At 32.0% G+C, this 20,997-nt stretch overlaps 1 protein-coding gene across 10 annotated transcripts in view; it reads right to left on the bottom strand.

Moving 5' to 3' along the window:
• Positions 1-4,154: 4,154 nt before the first annotated feature.
• The window catches only part of LOC143054852 (fringe glycosyltransferase-like), a 52,134-nt gene continuing 35,291 nt past the window's right edge, over positions 4,155-20,997 (bottom strand). For 9 of the 10 annotated variants that reach the window (XM_076227907.1, XM_076227909.1, XM_076227906.1 and 6 more), the window contains 6 exons: positions 19,887-20,034; positions 19,476-19,561; positions 18,966-19,036; positions 12,267-12,361; positions 11,587-11,657; positions 4,155-5,976 (listed from right to left, as the gene is read on the bottom strand). In XM_076227907.1, the coding sequence (XP_076084022.1) occupies positions 5,910-5,976; positions 11,587-11,657; positions 12,267-12,361; positions 18,966-19,036; positions 19,476-19,561; positions 19,887-20,034 (538 nt within the window). In that variant the 3' untranslated portion in view covers positions 4,155-5,909. Of the gene's footprint in view, positions 5,977-11,586; positions 11,658-12,266; positions 12,362-17,426; positions 17,476-18,965; positions 19,037-19,475; positions 19,562-19,886; positions 20,035-20,997 lie in introns of those variants that run through there. The other variant, XM_076227916.1, reaches the window with a different exon arrangement.

Consider the following 20,997-nt stretch of genomic DNA (forward strand, 5'->3'; position numbering starts at 1 on the left):
CCACCAGAGTACATGTGGTATATTAGGTGTATAACATCCTCCTGTGTTACATCATCCCGGGTACATGTTGTATGTAAGGTGTATAACATCCTCCTGTGTTACATCCACCAGAGTACATGTGGTATATTAGGTGTATAACATCCTCCTGTGTTACATCAACACGGATACATGTGGTATGAAAGGTGTATAACATCCTCCAGTGTTACATCAACCCGGGTACATGTTGGATGTAAGGTGTATAACATCCTCTTGTGTTACATCAACCCGGGTACATGTTGGATGTAAGGTGTATAACATCCTCTTGTGTTACATCAACCAGGTTACATGTGGTATATAGGGTGTATAACATCCTCCTGTGTTACATCAACCGGGGTACATGTGGTATATAAGGTGCATAACATCCTCCAGTGTTATATCAACCAGGGTACATGTGGTATATAGGGTGTATAACATCCTCCTGTGTTACATCAACCCGGGTACATGTTGTATGTAAGGTGTATAACATCCTCCTGTGTTACATCCACCAGGACACATGTGGTATATAAGGTGCATAACATCCTTCTGTGTTACATCAACCCGGGTACATCTTGGATGTAAGGTGTATAACATCCTCCTGTGTTACATCTTCCAGAGTACATGTGGTATATTAGGTGTATAACATCCTCTTGTGTTACATCATCCCGGGTACATGTTGTATGTAAGGTGTATAACATCCTCCTGTGTTACATCCCCCAGAGTACATGTGGTATATTAGGTGTATAACATCCTCTTCTGTTATATCATCCCGGGTACATGTTGTATGTAAGGTGTATAACATCCTCTTGTGTTACATCCTCCAGGGTACATGTTGTATGTAAGATGTATAACATCCTCTTGTGTTACATCAACACGGGTACATGTGGTATATAGGGTGCATAACAACCTTCTGTGTTACATCAACACGGGTACATGATGTATGTAAGGTGGATAACATCCTCCTGTGTTACATCCACCAGGGTACATGTGGTATATAAGGTGTATAACATCATCCTGTGTTACATCAACCAGGATACATGTGGTATATAAGGTGTATAACATCCTCCTGTGTTACATCAACCAGGGTACATGTGGTATATAAGGTGTATAACATCCTCCTGTGTTACATCCACCAGAGTACATGTGGTATATAGGGTGTATAACATCCTCCTGTGTTGCATAAACTAGAGTACATGTTGTATATAAGGTGTATAACATCCTCCTGTGTTACATCAACCAGGGTACATGTGGTATATAGGGTGTATAACATCCTCTTGTGTTGCATACACCAGGATATATGTGGTATATAGGGTGTATAACATCCTCCTGTGTTACATCAACCAGGGTACATGTGGTATATAAGGTGTATAACATCCTCCTGTGTTACATCCACCAGGACACATGTGGTATATAAGGTGTATAACATCCTCCTGTGTTACATCCACCAGGACACATGTGGTATATAGGGTGTATAACATCCTCCTGTGTTACATCCACCAGGATACATGTGGTATATAAGGTGTATAACATCCTCCTGTGTTACATCAACCCGGGTACATGTTGGATGTAAGGTGTATAACATCCTCCAGTGTTACATCAACCAGGGTACATGTTGTATATAAGGTGTATAACATCCTCCTGTTGTACATCAACCAGGATACATGTGGTATATAAGGTGTATAACATCCTCCTGTGTTACATCCACCAGGACACATGTGGTATATAAGGTGTATAATATCCTCCTGTGTTACATCAACCGGGGTACATGTGGTATATAAGGTGTATAACATCCTCCTGTGTTACATCCACCAGGACACATGTGGTATATAGGGTGTATAACATCCTCCTGTGTTACATCCACCAGGACACATGTGGTATATAGGGTGTATAACATCCTCCTGTTGTACATCAACCCGGGTACATGTGGTATATAAGGTGTATAACATCCTCCTGTGTTACATCAACCGGGGTACATGTGGTATATAAGGTGTATAACATCCTCCTGTGTTACATCCACCAGGACACATGTGGTATATAGGGTGTATAACATCCTTCTGTGTTACATCCACCAGGATACATGTGGTATATAAGGTGTATAACATCCTCCAGTGTTACATCAACCCGGGTACATGTGGTATATAGGGTGTATAACATCCTTCTATGTTACATCAACCATTGCATTGACTTAAGACTCAGGTGATTTAATTTATGAAACTTTATAAATTGACTTCCAAAAATGGGGTAGACTTACTTTCCAATCCCCCTTCTTTAATTCATAAAAAAATCCTACCGTTAGCCTTTGTCCATACCAGGTAAGAATGATAGGCAATTGCCCAAGGTTGCCTGGACCCAAAGACCCAGGTTGTTAAATTATGGAACGTTTTTAATTGATGTCTAAAGTTAGGGTAGGGAGACTCTACCACCTCCATTCTTGAGTTCATTCAAGATTTTCTACGGCTAAGCTTTTGTCCACACTAGGTACAAATGATAGGCATTACCATAAGGTTGCCTGACCTTTAGACTCAGGTGTTTACATGCCACATTTTTTTTATTTGGTATCATATGGCTTTGAAACTTTGTAAACTGTTTTATAATATACTAAGCTTAAATCATGCCAAGTTTTATCAGAATTGGTCAAGTTTTAGGCCCCTAAGAGGTGCATTTCAGCAAATTTTGAATTTTTACTTTAACAGCTTCTCTGAATGATCTATTGGTAATAATTTGTCAAACTACATGAGAAAAAATGATTTTCACTTTCATTTGATAGAAATTTTGTGAAAAAGTCACTTTTCAGGTTAAATGACCAAAATGTAGCTTTTTCACTTTTTTCAATATTTTTGCAAAAACAGCATGCTCAATTTCTCTCTGACAGGTTTTTTCTGATATCTATTTGTGTTTGTGGTATTTATTTCAGTTGTTTTACTCATTTGTGAACTCTGAACACAAAAAAAGGCAGATAAAAACATAAAAAGAGTGCAAAATGTGCTGTTTTAATAGTCTAAGTCTAACGGTCAGTATACACAGCAGGTGAAATGTGAAGTTCTATGCACTTAAAAGTTGTATTCCTAAATAGATTGCACTGAATCTATACCAGAAACACTTATTACTGGTTGTTAACCATTTCTGTTTAACAGACTACCTTTATTTTCTTCTGTTGGATAGCTAGTGGTTAAAATATTGGCCTTTTGAAGCTGAAATTTCATTCAGGTTTTAAACAGTAAAGTTAATAAACTTTGCATCAGACCATACTGTCTACATATATAGTTGATAGTGACAGTCTTGTTACATCCAGGCTCCATGTTTTGTCATATCTAAGCATAGATTTAAGCAAAAAGAAGCATATCTCCATCTCCCACATCATTTATATGCTTTTTAATATGCAAATGCGGGGAATGGCCTAAATTGACAACCTGTTTTTTTAAGCTTGACATTGCTAAAGACTTTTTTATCCACATGTGTTATGCTATTTGAAACTTATATTTCCATTAAAAATACATTTATAATATGTTAAAGTTTTTTTGATAACTTAACAACTTCAGAAAATTGTGGTTAGTGAAAAATATTACATTTGATATAAGACCTCACTTTATTTGAAAACCTCTATTTTTTGGCACAGGCTCATATAAAATGAACTTCTGGCCATTTTTCATAAGTCTGATACATGAAGTACCCCTACAGAAAAAAAAGTTGAGGGCCAGTTGATGGCCATGTGGCGGACAGTTGAGGGTGAGCTGTTCTAAACAAAATAGTTGAGGGCTAGGTGTTGAGCATCTTAGCTCAACTCAAACCTGGCCAAGCACTGTATGTTTAATAGATGTCGCTGAACTGGCCCTCAACTGAAGCTTGCCATTAAGTTGAGGAATAAGTTGAGCAATTGATCTTTGGTTTTCATATAGTTAAGCAAAAGTTGAGCATTCAGACTTTGAAATTTTTGTAGTTGAGGAAAAGTTGAGCATTCAGACTTTGAAATTTTTGTAGTTGAGCAAAAGTTGAGCAATTAGAAATATGACCTGGTGATATGAATGTTATGTGCCATCTGTTTTATCTGTCTTTAGTGCAAATGGACAGGAAGTATTATTATTAAATGTACACAAAGTTTGAGGCAAAATTAAGGGAAGCACATGTATTTATACATTTTTCTGTATTTTAACTTTTAATAACTAAATCTTTTACATAAAGATAAAAAACAAACAGTATTTCTTTTATTATAATTAAAATATATCAAATATTCAAGAAAATATTACATGTTTTTCGTCTTCTATGTCATCATTACACATGAAACACATTCTTTCGTCTACATTATACAAACAAAACATTACTTAATTACATTGTTTACAGAAGCTCCCATATCGCCTTAGTTATTTCTGTGTACCTGAAAATTTGTACTAAGGCAAACTGGGATTAATTTTATATAATTATTTTGACAGCTAAGGCGAAATGAGAATAAACCATCAGATGATGAATTTTCAGTTTATATATATTAAGTACGAAAATGTCAAATTATAGTGTAATGAGATTTTGAGCCATCTCATTGATCAGTATGCTACATAGTGCCCCCAAATGACCAGTATAAAACTATCCAGCAAGAGAGAAAAGGGATAGGTCAATATAAGAAACCTTAGTAACAAGGCAACTTCAGTTCAATTTCAAATGTCAGAGGGAATATCTTTTTAAATGTGGTAGGAGTACCAAAGAGACAACTCTCCATCAAGACACAGCGTAGTTAAAGTAAGCAATAATAGGTTATAAAACAGCCTTCAACACAAAGGCCTGGCTCACATTGGACAGCATCCTACTAAGGGCTCTCTTTAGACCCAAAACACTGTTATAAAACAATTTAAACAGGAAAAAACAAATAAGGTTCACGTATTGCATTTCTGAAATACAAATAATAATTAATTGATTAAATTTCTTCACAATTGCATTTGAACTTCTAGATTGACTTTTAAACAAACTTTATCTTGCTTTCAATAATCTGCATAAAGAGTTATTTCAGACCGGTCATCCTTTTTTCATGATATTCCAATAGCAAAATCAGGGGAAAGCAAGAAAATTTTACTTTAAAATTTAATTTTGAACAATGGAGGACTGAAATAAAACAAACCATGTGCTGATTACAAAAAAATAATCAACTGGTAGAGGAAATCATAAATCAGCTATTAGTTAATAAAGTGTTAACTGTCATGGAAATTATAATGAAAAATAAAATAAAGGACAAATTCACAATAAAAATATTGTATTTTCTCATTATAAAACTTTAGTCACAACTTTATTTTGATGAATGTGATATGAAATTTTACATAAAATTTAAAAATTTAAATGAGATCAGAACACAACCAACTTATCAATCAATTGCACTTCACATGTAAGCACCAAACATCTATTCTGAAATTCTTTTTTTATCATTTGTTGTATCAGCAATTTTGCAAAACATAAAACCTTAAGAGCTCAGTTTTACAACTATAAAATACAGTTGTCTAAAAAATTATTTGGGTTTAATTTAACTTGGATTTACATAATTATCTCCCTTGAATAACATAAATTCAGTGGGACTTTTTTTCCAAAACAAATAACATAACAAAAAAAGATACTTGCAACACTTTTGAAACATAGTTACAAAATCAATAATTTTCATTAATTCAAGTTATAAAAATATAATCTACTACAACCATTTCATGCCAATATCACAGATTATAAAATTTATCATTTACAAATGTATCAAAAAGTTTTCATCTTTTGTTGATCTCGTTGAAATTGTTCTGCTTGTGCATGATACATTTACAAAAAGATTTGAATCTATAGTATAAATATAAAGTCTTGCAGCAGCATTTCAGCAACAGCACTATAGTTATATCTGAAGCAAGTAGGTATAGGTGAACACTATATAATACTGGTCACCATCTTGGCATGTCTACACACTGAGAAAGGTAGGGATACAGATGACAGTGAACTGTTTTAAATCTGAAAAGAAATGAGAATAAGAACACAATCTCGAGATATACTAGAAAATTTCAAAATATTGCTGAAACTATTATTGGTGTTTTTCATCATTTCTGTTTTTAACAAGTAAATGAGATGCACAGACCCTTTTGTGCTTTTTTTGTTTTTGAATTTACCATTACCTATATATATTATTATGCTTTTTCAACTGATAATGTTGTTTTCTTCCATTTTTATTAAATTTTAATTATTTCTAATACTGTTGATGTCATTTTCATGATAACTGTAAGATCAAAAAATTATTGCGTTCAGTTTTTATTGTAAATTGAAACGAAAGGACAAAACTAAACATTAAATATAAATCAATTGCTTTTAAAAAGCAATTGTAAACGGTCTTTCCCCCCTTTGAAACATGATTGTTTGTTATGTGTGTGCGTGTTTGTTTGTTTGTTTGTTTCTGTAAGGGGTCTATATTATTCTGGGGAAGTTTCATGTTTAGTTCGGAAAGTTTTTATTTTATTTCAGGTCCAGCGCGCGACTTCTCGCACCAGATTGAGGAGACATCACGTGACGTGGGTTTATAATAACGAAAACTTAGTATATTTATTCCTTTTTAGGTGGGGACGTTGAATAGACAACATGTATAGATACGGAATGTACACAATGTCATTTCTTTTGTCATTGTAGGAAATTGACATTTTGATCACAGTTCACCAGCAGTGCATATTTTGGATTTAATTGATCCGGTGTAACTTTAATACACATTTAAGGATTATTTTCTGATAATGTACATTTTTCAGCACCTGTTTGTAACACAGATTAGTATTTCAATCTAGGAGCGGACATTTTATTGTAGGATTTCACTGAGATGTACGGACCTAGCAAGCGATTTTTACGGCATTGCAATTTCTTTTCTCTAGGAAAAGTCTTGAGAGATATCTGCACCACGTTGTTTTATAAACTTTTAGTACATGTATGCCCTGCTGAATGCAAATTTTGGGGTCCATTAGACTTGTAGTTTCAGAGTATAACTGATAACAAACATGTGGATTTTTTTTTCAGAAGAGATGTAAGAACAATATTAACCAGGTGCTCCGCAGGGCGCAGCTTTATACGACCGCAGAGGTCGAACCCTGAACAGTTGGGGCAAGTATGGACAAAACATTCAAGCGTGATACAGCTCTGAATTTGGATTGTGATCAAATTTTTGACATTACATGGTTTTTTTTACACAAAACAAATGTCAAGATTTTACAAATCAATTAAAGATTTCTTCTTATTTAAATCTAAAATTAAATAGTTGACACAGCATAGGTTTCTGACACAGAATGAATGTGGTCTAATGAACTTAAAAGTTTTTTTTTGCCTTTGAGCAATTCACTATGCTGTTGAATATTAATCCTCTCAAAAAAATGTTTGAAGAAATTTTCTTTTTATTTATGAAATCTGAAATGAGAAAAATTTAAACACCCCCCCCTTTTTTCACATCCCCGTTTCCCTTTTTCCAAAACTGATATCAATTCAAATTTCTAATGGAGTTTGTAACAATAACTACTCTTTTAAATACATCATAAAATATTAAAATGTAAAATAAAGTGCTTGTTATCACTGAATGGTAAAGATTGGTTGGTAGTAAAAGTGAATATACATTGTTTATTGTATAAAACAATAAAAAAAACTTCATCAGTAACATTTTATATTGGCAAATTTCCAATGAAGTTATTTACATAAAGTTATTGGCAAATAAAAATAGAAAATGACATCATAGTCATGTCTGGCAAATTTCCAACATACATTATCTAAAACATTTTAGATAAGATAAGGAAAAAAAGCTTCATCAGCAACATTTTATATTGGCAAATTTCCAATGAAGTTATTTACATAAAGTTATTGGCAAATAAAAATAGAAAATGACATCATAGTCATGTCTGGCAAATTTCCAACATATATTATCAACTACTATTCTATACAAAGAAAGATAACTCCAATTGAAAATTAATTGCTATTGCACAATATTGTTCAATTAGATATTTCTTGCTATTGTGCAATACTGTGCAATTGAAAATTTCTTGCTATTGCACAATACTTGATACGGAATCCAGATTTGGACCAACTTGAAAACTGGGCCAATAATCAAAAATCAAAGTACATATTTAGATAAAGCATATCAAATAAGCCCAAGAATTTATTTTTTGTTAAAATCAAACTTAATTTAATTTTGGACCCTTTGGACCTTAATGTAGACCAATTTGAAAACTGGACCAAAAATTAAGAATCTACATACACAGTTAGATTTGGCATATCAAAGAACCCATTTATTCAATTTTTGATGAAATCAAACAAAGTTTAATTTTGGACCCCCATTTGGACCAACTTGAAAACTAGGCCAATAATTAAAAATCTAAGTACATTTTTAAATTCAGCATATCAAAGAACCCCAAGGATTCAATTTTTGTTAAAATCAAACTAAGTTTAATTTTGGACCCTTTGGACCTTAATGTAGACCAATTTGAAAACGGGACCAAAAATTAAGAATCTACATACATAGTTAGATTCGGCATATCAAAGGACACCAATTATTCAATTTTTGATGAAATCACACAAAGTTCAATTTTGGACCCTTTGGGCCCCTTATTCCTAAACTGTTAGGACCAAAACTCCCAAAATCAAACCCAACCTTCCTTTTATGGTCATAAACCTTGTGTTTAAATTTCATAGATTTCTATTCACTTATACTAAAGTTATTGTGCGAAAACCAAGAATAATGCTTATTTGGGCCCTTTTTTGGCCCTTAATTCCTAAACTGTTGGAACCAAAACCCCCAAAATCAATCCCAACCTTCCTTTTGTGGTCATAAACCTTGTGTCAAAATTTCATAGATTTCTATTTACTTATACTAAAGTTATTGTGCGAAAACCAAGAATAATGCTTATTTGGGCCCTTTTTTGGCCCTTAATTCCTAAACTGTTGGAACCAAAACCCCCAAAATCAATCCCAACCTTCCTTTTGTGGTCATAAACCTTGTGTCAAAATTTCATAGATTTCTATTCACTTAAACTAAAGTTATAGTGCGAAAACCAAGAAAATGCTTATTTGGGCCCTTTTTGGCCCCTAATTCCTAAAATGTTGGGACAAAAACTTCCAAAATCAATACCAACCTTCCTTTTGTGGTCATAAACCTTGTGTTAAAATTTCATAGATTTCCATTCACTTTTAGTAAAGTTAGAGTGCGAAAACTAAAAGTATTCGGACGACGGACGACGACGACGACGCCGACGCCAACGTGATAGCAATATACGACGAAAAATTTTTCAAATTTTGCGGTCGTATAAAAACCAATTGTTCAGAGAACCATTGATGGTCTTTCCACTAGTAAAGATCTTTTTTATATGAAAATATTAAAATTCGGTTTTAAATGTCAATTTTAGCGTCAAATGACAGCTTATTGAACACTGATTCCAAAAATGTATGGTTTCTATACAAAAAGATATAAATAAGGAGATCATTTTTTACTTCCGGTTTAAAAGATGTTACTTTCGGTATGTTTTGATAGTTTACTTGACACTGATTCCAAAAATAGATGGTTCTATGTACTTTTACATTAAATTAGTACAAAAAAACGGCTACTTCCGGTTTACAAAAGGTCACTTCCGGTTGGATTTTTCAAGGTCACATTGCTTGCAACCTTTTGCCAAAAGTCCCATGGCTTTATATGTATATATAAGAGGAAAAAAGCAAAGGTCAAAATCTAGAACGTTAAATTTACCTATGACCTTGAGCTCAATTTCAAGGTCATCAACCAAGGACCTTAAATCAAAAGACTCTAGGCCTCTACTTTATATTGTTAATGAGTTAATGAGTTATATTACCATACAACTAATATTAGATATAAAAGGGGGCAAAACTCGCATTAAATGTTACGTAAGTAAAATTTACATGTTACGAAATAAGAGATAACAAGCCAAAATCAAAAATTTGATCATGAACTTGACCTTTGACCTTGACCTCATTTTCATACTTTTTGACCAAGGGCCTCAAATCAAAAGACCCTAGGCCTCTATCACTTATGGTTTTCCAGTTACAAATTTATTTCACTTATTTCAATACAAAAGGGGAAATTACTCTCATATGGGGTATTCGTAAAGCTTCGGTCAAAATAAAACGTAACATCCTGAGGATATAACGAGCAATTTTGAAAAATAAATTTGTCGCTTTCTTTTACAGTTGCGGAGGAGATCTGATAACAAGAAAAACAGTGTTTGGGGAGATAACTCTTACAAAGAAAAGTGTTTGGTTAAACAGGGTGAGTTTCAAAAGCGTATAGACTGTATGATCTCATATACAAAAATAAACAGCTGCGCCATGAGCGCATGATACGCCCGATGTCTTATGTGGAAGTCTTATGCAATAATCATAAATAGTTTATGAGAAAGTTTTAAGCAATAACCATATATTGTTTTAGAGACACGGCGGGACATGTGAAACCCCCCCACCCTGTTTTTTTTTTTACAAAAACTAAATATTACCAAAATAAAATTTTGAATCAAAACCAAAAAGTATACAGATCTTTAGATTAATATATCAAAGAAGTGAGTAAAGTTTTAAGCAATAATCATAACTTATTTTTGAGATACGGCGCGACATGTAAAAAGCCGTTTTACAAAATACTCAATAACTCAAAAATGAAATTTTGAATCATCACCAAAAAGTATACAGATATTGAGATTAATATAACAAAGACATGTGTAAAGTTTTAAGCAATAATCATAAATAGTTTTTGAGATATGGCGCGACATGTAAAAAAACCCTCCCCCTTTTTTACAAAATACTCAATAACTCAAAAATGAAATTTTGAATCATCACCAAAAAGTATACAGATATTGAGATTAAAATACTAAGAAGTGTTTAAAGTTTTAAGTCATAATCAAGAATCGTTTTTGAGATACAGTGCGACATGTGAAAAAAACACACCCCTGTTTTAGTTATAAAGTGCCGTAACTCAAAAAGTTTAAATCTTATTTTCACCAAAAAGTATACAGATCATTTGACCATCATAACATTAATATTAAGTTTCATGAAATTTGGATAAGTCGTTCTCAAGTTACGGTGCGACGTGTTGACGCCGGACAGACGGACGGACACTGGACATTTGTATATCATAATACGTCCCGTCAAAATTTTGACGGGCGTATAAAAACTAAGCGATATCTTTTGAAACATTTTTACACCGCAAGAAAAAATTAGGCGGAAGAAAAAAAAAAAAAAAAATAATCAGAACAAAATCAATAGGTCTTTCCACACGTAAAGGTGGAAAGACCTAATTATTGCAATTTTAAATGAACGGACAAAAATGCAACATTGATTATTGCAATTTCAGGAAACGCTGCATACAGATATATGTAGCAGATATTAAAATGTTAGTTATTACTATTGTGATACTCCCCCAATTGCATTATTCAAAACCTCATTTCTGAATTCAAAGTATCAATATATCTCATTATATTGAAAAGTTCAGAAAAAGTTTCAAAGGGAGATAATTATATAACTCATATACAAATATAAAACTTGATACTACATCGAGGCACAGTAACCATATTTTGTAAATATTGTAGAAACTGATTTTATGTTTACCTTGTTGGATCGTTTTCATGGCTGTACCCTTTTACATCTATCACATTACTGTTAAAATAACTTAAAGTCAGCTGAAAGAAAAATACAACTGCTGCTATTGACTATGAATAATTTGTCATTGTATAATGGCAAAATTTGTTTACAATGACAGAACAGTTCAATTATTCCTAATTAGCTGTATTGCTCATCATAAAATTAAATCAAATTCATTGAAAAATAAAAATAAAAATATGATTTTGATTGACAACTCCTTATTTTCTATAGAATTTCTGTTGTTAATGTTAGAGATCTTTGATAGTCTCTGATAATTTAATCACAACTTTTCACCAAGACTTTGCACTTTAAGTTCTGATTGATTTAAGCAATTTCAATTGATAGTTCATAGAGTGTCTTTTAATGTTGTAATATTACACAACTGTCTTAGGTAGTGTGAAGGTTTTCATAAATTGTAACTTTGATGGAGAGATGTTTTATTGGCACTCATACCACATCTTCTTATTTAGAAGTACTGACAGTAATGCAACTTTATAGAAAATTTCATTGATCTATCACCAGATGTTCTAATTTAACTACCTTAAGCAACAAACTCAACAATTATTGACACTGCTAAGGATGACGACGCTGCTGCAAGAAAAGCAACGAGTGTGTATGATTGCTGTCAGTGACTTTGGTGTACATACCTGATCAGAGAGTTGATGCTGAGGAATCCTATGTAGTCCCTCTAAGTGGGAATGAAATTCTTTAATTTTTGTTAATGGCACTTTCAATAGATGATCTGAAAAATAAGATGATATTTTTTTTAATTATTTAATTTTGCATGTTTGAATACTTCAGAAATCACCATACTAGACATCAATATTATCTTGCAACTAAGCAAAACTATACAGAAAAGACAATTTTGAATTCAACAGCTAGTCTAGCAATGTATATATTTAGCTTATTTCTGTAATATTCTGTAATTATTAGCAAAAATGTAAAGGTAATGGAAGAAACATAGATATTGCATTCTGGTCTCATGTTAAAAAATAATAATACTGTAAGTTATGGAAAAAATACCATAAATAAAATACATGAATATATGCTCATTATACAAATAACGAAGTACTTAAATCTGTTTTTATTGAAATTGATTTATATTTTAACATAAATTTAATTTCAGTAATCTTTTGAAGAAGAAAAAATCATTATATATATGCATTACACATGTTACAAGTTATGGTTGTTGAAATTCAAAAAGAAAAAAGAAAAAAGAAAAAGAATTTCAAAATTTCAGAACTGTTAGATCATGTTTAATTAAATGGAGTTTAGCAAAGAAAACATGATAATCAGTTTAAATTATTAATTATAGATGGAAAAAACACCACTTATGTTAACTAGAGGCTCTTAAGAGTCTGTGTCCCTCACCTTGGTCTATGTGCATATTAAACAAAGGACACGGATGGATTCATGACAAAATTGTGTTTTAGTGATGGTGATGTGTTTGTAGATCTTACTTTACTGAACATCCTTGCAACTTACAATTTTCTCTATCTATAATAAACTTGGCCCTTTAGTTACAAAAGATAATATTTTGTAAAAATTCACAAAAATTTGCTAAACATTATTGCTGTTTACAGTTTATCTCTATCTATAATAGTCTTCAAGATAATAACCAAAAACGGCAAAATTTCTTTAAAAATTACCAATTTGGGGGCAGCAACCCATCAACCTGTTGTCCAATTCATTTGAAAATTTCAGGGCAGATAGATATTGACTTGATAAACAATTTAATCCCTGTCAGATTTGCTCTTAATGCTTTGGTTTCAGAGTTTCAAGCCAAAATCTACATTTTACCCCTATGTTCTATTTTTAGCCATGTTGGCCATATTGGTTGGTTGGCTGGGTTACCGCACACATTTTTTAAATAAGATACCCTAATAATGATTGTGACTAAGTTTGGTTATATTGGTCCAGAAGTTTCAGGAGAAGATTTTTGTAAAAGATTACAAAATCGTATAACCAGGTGCTCCGCAGGGCGCAGCTTTATACGACCGCAGAGGTCGAACCCTGAACAGTTGGGGCAAGTATGGACAAAACATTCAAGCGTGATACAGCTCTGAATTTGGATTGTGATCAAATTTTTGACATTACATGGTTTTTTTTTACACAAAACAAATGTCAAGATTTTACAAATCAATTAAAAATTTCTTCTTCAAACTTTTTAAATCTAAAATTAAATAGTTGACACAGCATAGGTTTCTGACACAGAATGAATGTGGTTTAATGAACTTAAAAGTTTTTTTTGCCTTTGAGCAATTCACTATGCTGTTGAATATTAATCCTCTCAAAAAAATGTTTGAAGAAATTCTTTTTATTTATGAAATCTGAAATGACAAAAATTAAACCCCCCCTCCTTTTTTTCACATCCCCGTTTCCCTTTTTCCAAAACTGATATCAATTCAAATTTCTAATGGAGTTTGCAACAATAACTACTCTTTTAAATACATCATAAAATATTAAAATGTAAAATAAAGTGCTTGTTATCACTGAATGGTAAAGATTGGTTGGTAGTAAAAGTGAATATACATTGTTTATTGTATAAAACAATAAAAAAAACTTCATCAGCAACATTTTATATTGGCAAATTTCCAATGAAGTTATTTACATAAAGTTATTGGCAAATAAAAATAGAAAATGACATCATAGTCATGTCTGGCAAATGTCCAACATACATTATCTAAAAACATTTTAGATAAGATAAGGAAAAAAAGCTTCATCAGCAACATTTTATATTGGCAAATTTCCAATGAAGTTATTTACATAAAGTTATTGGCAAATGAAAATATAAAATGACATCATAGTCATGTCTGGCAAATTTCCAACATATATTATCAACTACTATTCTATACAAAGAAAGATAACTCCAATTGAAAATTAATTGCTATTGCACAATATTGTGCAATTAGATATTTCTTGCTATTGTGCAATACTGTGCAATTGAAAATATCTTGCTATTGCACAATACTTGATATGGAATCCTGATTTGGACCAACTTGAAAACTGGGCCCATAATCAAAAATCAAAGTACATATTTAGATAAAGCATATATCAAATAAGCCCAAGAATTTAATTTTTGTTAAAATCAAACTTAGTTTAATTTTGGACCCTTTGGACCTTAATGTAGACCAATTTGAAAACTGGACCAAAAATTAAGAATCTACATACACAGTTAGATTTGGTATATCAAAGAACCCCATTTATTCAATTTTTGATGAAATCAAACAAAGTTTAATTTTGGACCCCGATTTGGACCAACTTGAAAACTGGGCCAATAATCAAGAATCTAAGTACATTTTTAGATTCAGCATATCAAAGAACCTAACTGATTCATTTTTTGTCAAAATCAAACTAAGTTTAATTTTGGACCCTTTGGACCTTAATGTAGACCAATTTGAAAACGGGACCAAAAGTTAAGAATCTACATACACAGTCATGACAGTTAGATTCGGCATATCAAAGAACCCCAATTATTCAATTTGGATGAAATCAAACAAAGTTTAATTTTGGACCCTTTGGGCCCCTTATTCTGTTGTGACCAAAACTCCCAAAATCAATACCAACCTTCCTTTTATGGTCATAAACCTTGTGTTTAAATTTCATAGATTTCTATTTACTTATACTAACGTTATGGTGCGAAAACCAAGAAAAATGCTTATTTGGGTCCCTTTTTGGCCCCTAATTCCTAAACTGTTGGGACCTAAACTCCCAAAATCAATACCAACCTTCCTTTTGTAGTCATTAACATTGTGTTTAAATTTCATTGATTTCTATTTACTTAAACTAAAGTTATTGTGCTAAAACCAAGAATAATGCTAATTTGGGCCCTTTTTTGGCCCCTAATTCCTAAACTGTTGAAACCAAAACTCCCAAAATCAATCCCAACCGTTCTTTTGTGGTCATAAACCTTGTGTCAAAATTTCATAGATTTCTATTAACTTAAACTTAAGTTATAGTGCGAAAACCAAGAAAATGCTTATTTGGGCCCTTTTTGGCCCCTAATTCCTAAAATGTTGGGACCAAAACTCCCAAAATCAATACCAATCTTCCTTTTGTGGTCATAAACCTTGTGTTAAAATTTCATAGATTTCCATTCACTTTTACTAAAGTTAGAGTGCGAAAACTAAAAGTATTCGGACGCAGGACGACGACGACGACGACGACGACGACGACGCCGACGCCAACGTGATAGCAATATACGACGAAAATTTTTCAAATTTTGCGGTCGTATAAAAAATTATTAAAAATTGACTTTAAAGGGCAATAACTACTTATGGGGTCGACTGATAATTTTAGTCATGTTAATTTATTTGTAGATCTTACTTTGCTGAACATTATTACTGTTTACAGTTTATCTCTATCTATAATAATATTCAAGATAATAACCAAAACAGCAAACTTTCCTTAAAATTACCAATTTAGGGGCAGCAACCCATCAACTGGTTGTCCGATTCCTCTGAGAATTTGAGGTCACATAGATCTTGACTTGATAAACACTTTCACCCCATGTCAGATTTGCTCTTAATGCTTTGGTTTCAGAGTTATAAGCCAAACTCTACATTTTACCCCTATGTTCTATTTTTAGCCATGGGGGCCATCTTGGTTGGTTGGCTGGGTCACCGCACACATTTTTTAAACTAGAAACCCAAATGATGATAGTGGCCAAGTTTGATTAAATTTGGCCCAGTAGTTTCAGAAAAGATTTTTGTAAAAATAAACGAAAATGAGGACGACTGACGACGACGACGGACGCCAAGTGATGAGAAAAGCTCACTTGGCCCTGTGGGCCAGGTGAGCTAAAATTAACATAATCATAAAGTCATTAGAATGAAACCAACTGAAAAAAGCATGTATCAAAAACTTTGAAATCATTCTTTTTCATTCAAATATACACAAGTGTTTCTTCTTAACCATGTTAACCTAATAAAACTAAATACTTTCACTATTCAAGCCTAATAAAATTGACAATATTAAACTGAATTTGAGGGCAGATATATCTTGACCTGATAAATACTTTCACCCCATGTCAGATTTGCTCTAAATGCTTTGGTTATAAGCCAAACTCTACATTTTACCCCTATGTTCTATTTTTAGCCATGGCGGCCTTCTTGGTTAGTTGGCCCGGTCACAGGACACATTTTTAAAACTAGATACCCCAATGATGATTGTGGCCAAGTTTGGTTAAATTTGGCCCAGAGGAGAAGATTTTTGTAAAAGTTTACCGAAGCCGGAAGACGACTGAAGCCAAGTGATGGGAAAAGCTCACTTGACCTTTCAGGTCAGGTGAGCTAAAAAGTAAAAAAAACAACATTCCCCAAACATCATTTATATCTAAAAGAAGCAACTGATTTTTACAATTGATGCAAAATATGATGGCATATTTTTCTTGTGGTGTACAAACATAGATAAATGTAAAATTCTTTAAAAGTATAGATTATTTAGATGGTGTTGAAACATACAGAATTCTTGGATTTCCTGTTTAGCAAATTGGAAAATATGTGTAAATGGATTGTCGATTAAAAGATTTATAAACAGGTAATTTTTTTATAAATGAGTGCAAGTGAGTATTAGAATCTACTGGTACCCTATTCAAATTATTCTACCACCAACTGTACCAAGGATTTCAACTGGAGTGTTTACAAAATGCAATCATAATAAAAGTATTAAAACCTTTTCCAAAGTTAAAAGACAAAAAGATCCAAAATAAAAGAAAAGCAGTCCCACTTAAGTTGAAAGAAGAAAGGATCCTCTCAAAACAGGTTGTAGAGTAAAAATAAGACATTTCAATATTATTAATCATATACCCCTTAGCTTTACATCTAGACTGGGATCATATTCTGGTATCAAATTCTCCTGTTGCACACATAAAATATATTTCATTAAAATATGTAGTAGTTTTCAATTTTAGTCATGACTTCCCTATCTGTTCAATGATGATTATTTTAGAATGATGAAATACATGTAATGATAAAAAAAGATAATGTTAAAGCAAATCACTCAGGTACTATAGAAACATTTATTTTTGTGGATACCAATTTTCGTGGATTGAAAGAAACTTTGCCTTTTTTTTCATTATATTCAATTTTGTGGTTATTGCTCAATTCTGCATAAAAGCCTAAAGAAAATGTTTATATCTTTAACTTCAGGTTAACCTGTATCAATGAAATCCACAAAAAATGGTAAACCACTTAAAATAATGAATTCACAGTAACTAAATCATGTAAATAGTCAAAGTATGAGACACTGCAGAATAATAAACAAGATTTCAGTTGAAACTATTAAAAAAAATAAACAACAAATGAACAACATGCAGTAAACTGAAAATAAAGCAAACATTAAATTTACAGACATAAAACACATGATAAACAACAGCAAACAACTTCACTGTCAGCAGACTTACTATTCCTTTTCCTGTTCTAATAAATTCAATAACACATTTATATTTAAATTCATATTTAGACAATATAAATATTTAAATTAGAAAAGTGTCCAAGAAGTTTGTACAGTATCACAGTGTCTATACAAACAAATTTTGTATGGTTTAGATGAAGAATTTCTGATGAATTTGTGTTTAAAAGTTTCATTCGTCCTGTGTTGATGTTTGTGCCTTTTCTTAGTTAAAGGTATAATAGGAACTTTAAGCTGAAGAACAGCATTAAATACATGTGCATGTCATTATGTTCATAATCAAACTTGCCAAATTTCTGTTTTAGAACTGGTAATTTAACCTAATTGCTATTATTTTGCAATTGAGTGTCAGATAGAATTGAGAAATGTAAGTGATATTTTCTGAAGATAGCAAGTGTATTTCAATTTTAAAGTATTATTTAACAACTTAATAGACAATTAGTTTTTAAAATTGATCGGTTATCATATAAACAATGATAATTTGCAAGCAAGCTTCAAAGCTATTCTAGATTGCAATATGCAGCGTTTTCATCCTAAATTGAAAATTATTTTGAAATGAAAAAAGAATGTGTCACGAATGCCCCATTCATGCTTTACAATTTTCCAATTTAAAAGGAGGCATTTCTTTAGAATGGCAAATGACTCACTACCTAAAATTTGTGTTTTTGTTCTTAGCATTGTGTAAGAGTTTCAGAAAAATTGATGAGACAAACTAAAGTCAGATAGCATATTGTCATGGAAAGCATAAAGGACATAAACGGTTAAAAGGGAAGATTCAACTGATGGTGCATTCATAGGCTTCACAGGCCAACATTATTTTCCTTGTATTTTAAATCTGTTAGAGTATTTTTTTATTTTTTTTTGTACTTTTAATATATGTCATCATGGTCATGTATGTACAGAAATGAGAATTATTGATTTTTTGAGACACTTACTTATGATATATCCCACAGTACAGTCATCTGGTAACCTTATGATGTCTCCTGTTGTCATTATCCTTCCTCCTCTGAAAATATAAAGTTAAAATTAAACATACTAAGAATGAATATCTTTTTTATGGTGATCATTTAGTCAAATCGACGATCTATGTTAGAAAATATTTTATAGATACAAGTCTTAGTCAAATAGGTAGTAGAACGTCAATGGAACAAGATTTGTCACAATGTTTGACATGAGTATATGAAGCTTGGTGCTATATATATATATATGTGAAAGCATGACTTAAAGTTGTTCATAAAATGACAGAAATGTGTCATATAGAGGTAAATCTGAGTATCATATTCCTTTGAAACAGCAGTAAAATGATAAATGTACTTTAGTCTGGTTACTGTCACAATGATCTTCAAACATCTTTAAGAATCTCACCACTGAAAAATTCTTATTCCAATTTTTGATGGTCCTAAAAATTGATCCATACAAATAATATTTAAAGGTATATATCTTACCCAGCATGTGGTACCATTTTATCAGCTAGACCTCTGCTTATACAGAAACCTGCACCTCCAGTTGCAAACCAAAATGCCAACTTTTGCTGTAATATAAAGGTTTTATAAATAATCTACCATACAGGACATATAGACTATACATGATGATAATCATCCATATATTTCTGTTTTTAAAATGTTGGATTGCTTAAAGCTTTGTAAAGCTTTCCCAATTTAATAAACAAAATACTGATTTTTTTATTAGATTTCACATAGATCTAATTTACTACACATAAGGCTAGATTTCAAGTCTAAAAATATGCGTGATTTTCATAGTCATTCTTGGTTTTAGTCAACTAACGTCAATACAAGTTCAAACTAAATTTTAAATCCAAGCAATTCAAAAGAATATAAAAGTGGCAATATAATTACTCCTGGGTTAGCTCTGTCTAGTACTTCCATTGGATGACTTATACTTGGTCTGCCTAAATACCAGTCATCACTGTGGTTATACTGCTGCAGAAACCCAACTAAAGCTGGTACATTCACATAGTTATCATCATCTACATGACAAAACCACCTGCAAAATTTTTAATAAAGTGTTAGCATATTGTGTTGTAGATAATAGTTACAAAATGCTTTATTTGTTGTAGAATCATTTACATGACAAAACCACCTGCAAAATGTTTAATAAGTGTTCATATTGTGTTGTAGATATGTTACAAACTGCTTTATTTGTTGTAGATGTGTTATGTGTTGTAAATAAAAGCTACACAATTCTAATGATGTGTTATATGTGATGTAGATAAAGGTTATACAATGTGTAATGTGATATGTGTTGTAGATAAAAGATACACAATGTGTTATGTGTTGTACAAAGTTACACAATGTGTTACTGTACATGTACATGTTGTATTAAAGTTAAAGGTTGCACAATGTGTTGTGTACATGTTATCTGTTAAAAGTTACACAATGTGTTGTGTACATGTTATCTGTTAAAAGTTACACAATGTGTTGTGTACATGTTATCTGTTAAAAGTTACACAATGTGTCAGTGTATAAACTATACACAATTTGTCACATGTTGAAGATACAAGTTACACAATGTGTTCTGTTTACAAAATGTCTCACTTGTTGTAGAAGAAATTTAAGTCATACATTATGTGGAATATTTTCTTTTTTTCTTCCAAGGTATTAATTGTCTGTGCATTTTGGTTATCCCTGTTCTCCTTTTTGTCGAGCCTTCGACTTTAGTCGAAAAAGCTAGACTAAGCGATCCTACATTCCGTCGTGGTCGGTGTCGTCGGCGGCGTCCACAAATATTCACTCTGTGGTTAAAGTTTTTGAAATTTTAATAACTTTCTTAAACCATACTGGATTTCTACCAAACTTGGACAGAAGCTTGTTTATGATTATAAGATAGTATCCAGAAGTAAATTTTGTGAAAATAAAATTCCATTTTTTCCGTATTTTACTTATAATTGGACTTAGTTTTTCTGCGGGAAAACATTACATACACTCTGTGGTTAAAGTTTTTAAAATT

This window comes from Mytilus galloprovincialis, chromosome 12 (genome assembly GCF_965363235.1).
Source record: "Mytilus galloprovincialis chromosome 12, xbMytGall1.hap1.1, whole genome shotgun sequence".
Taxonomy (NCBI): Eukaryota; Metazoa; Mollusca; class Bivalvia; order Mytilida; family Mytilidae; genus Mytilus; species Mytilus galloprovincialis.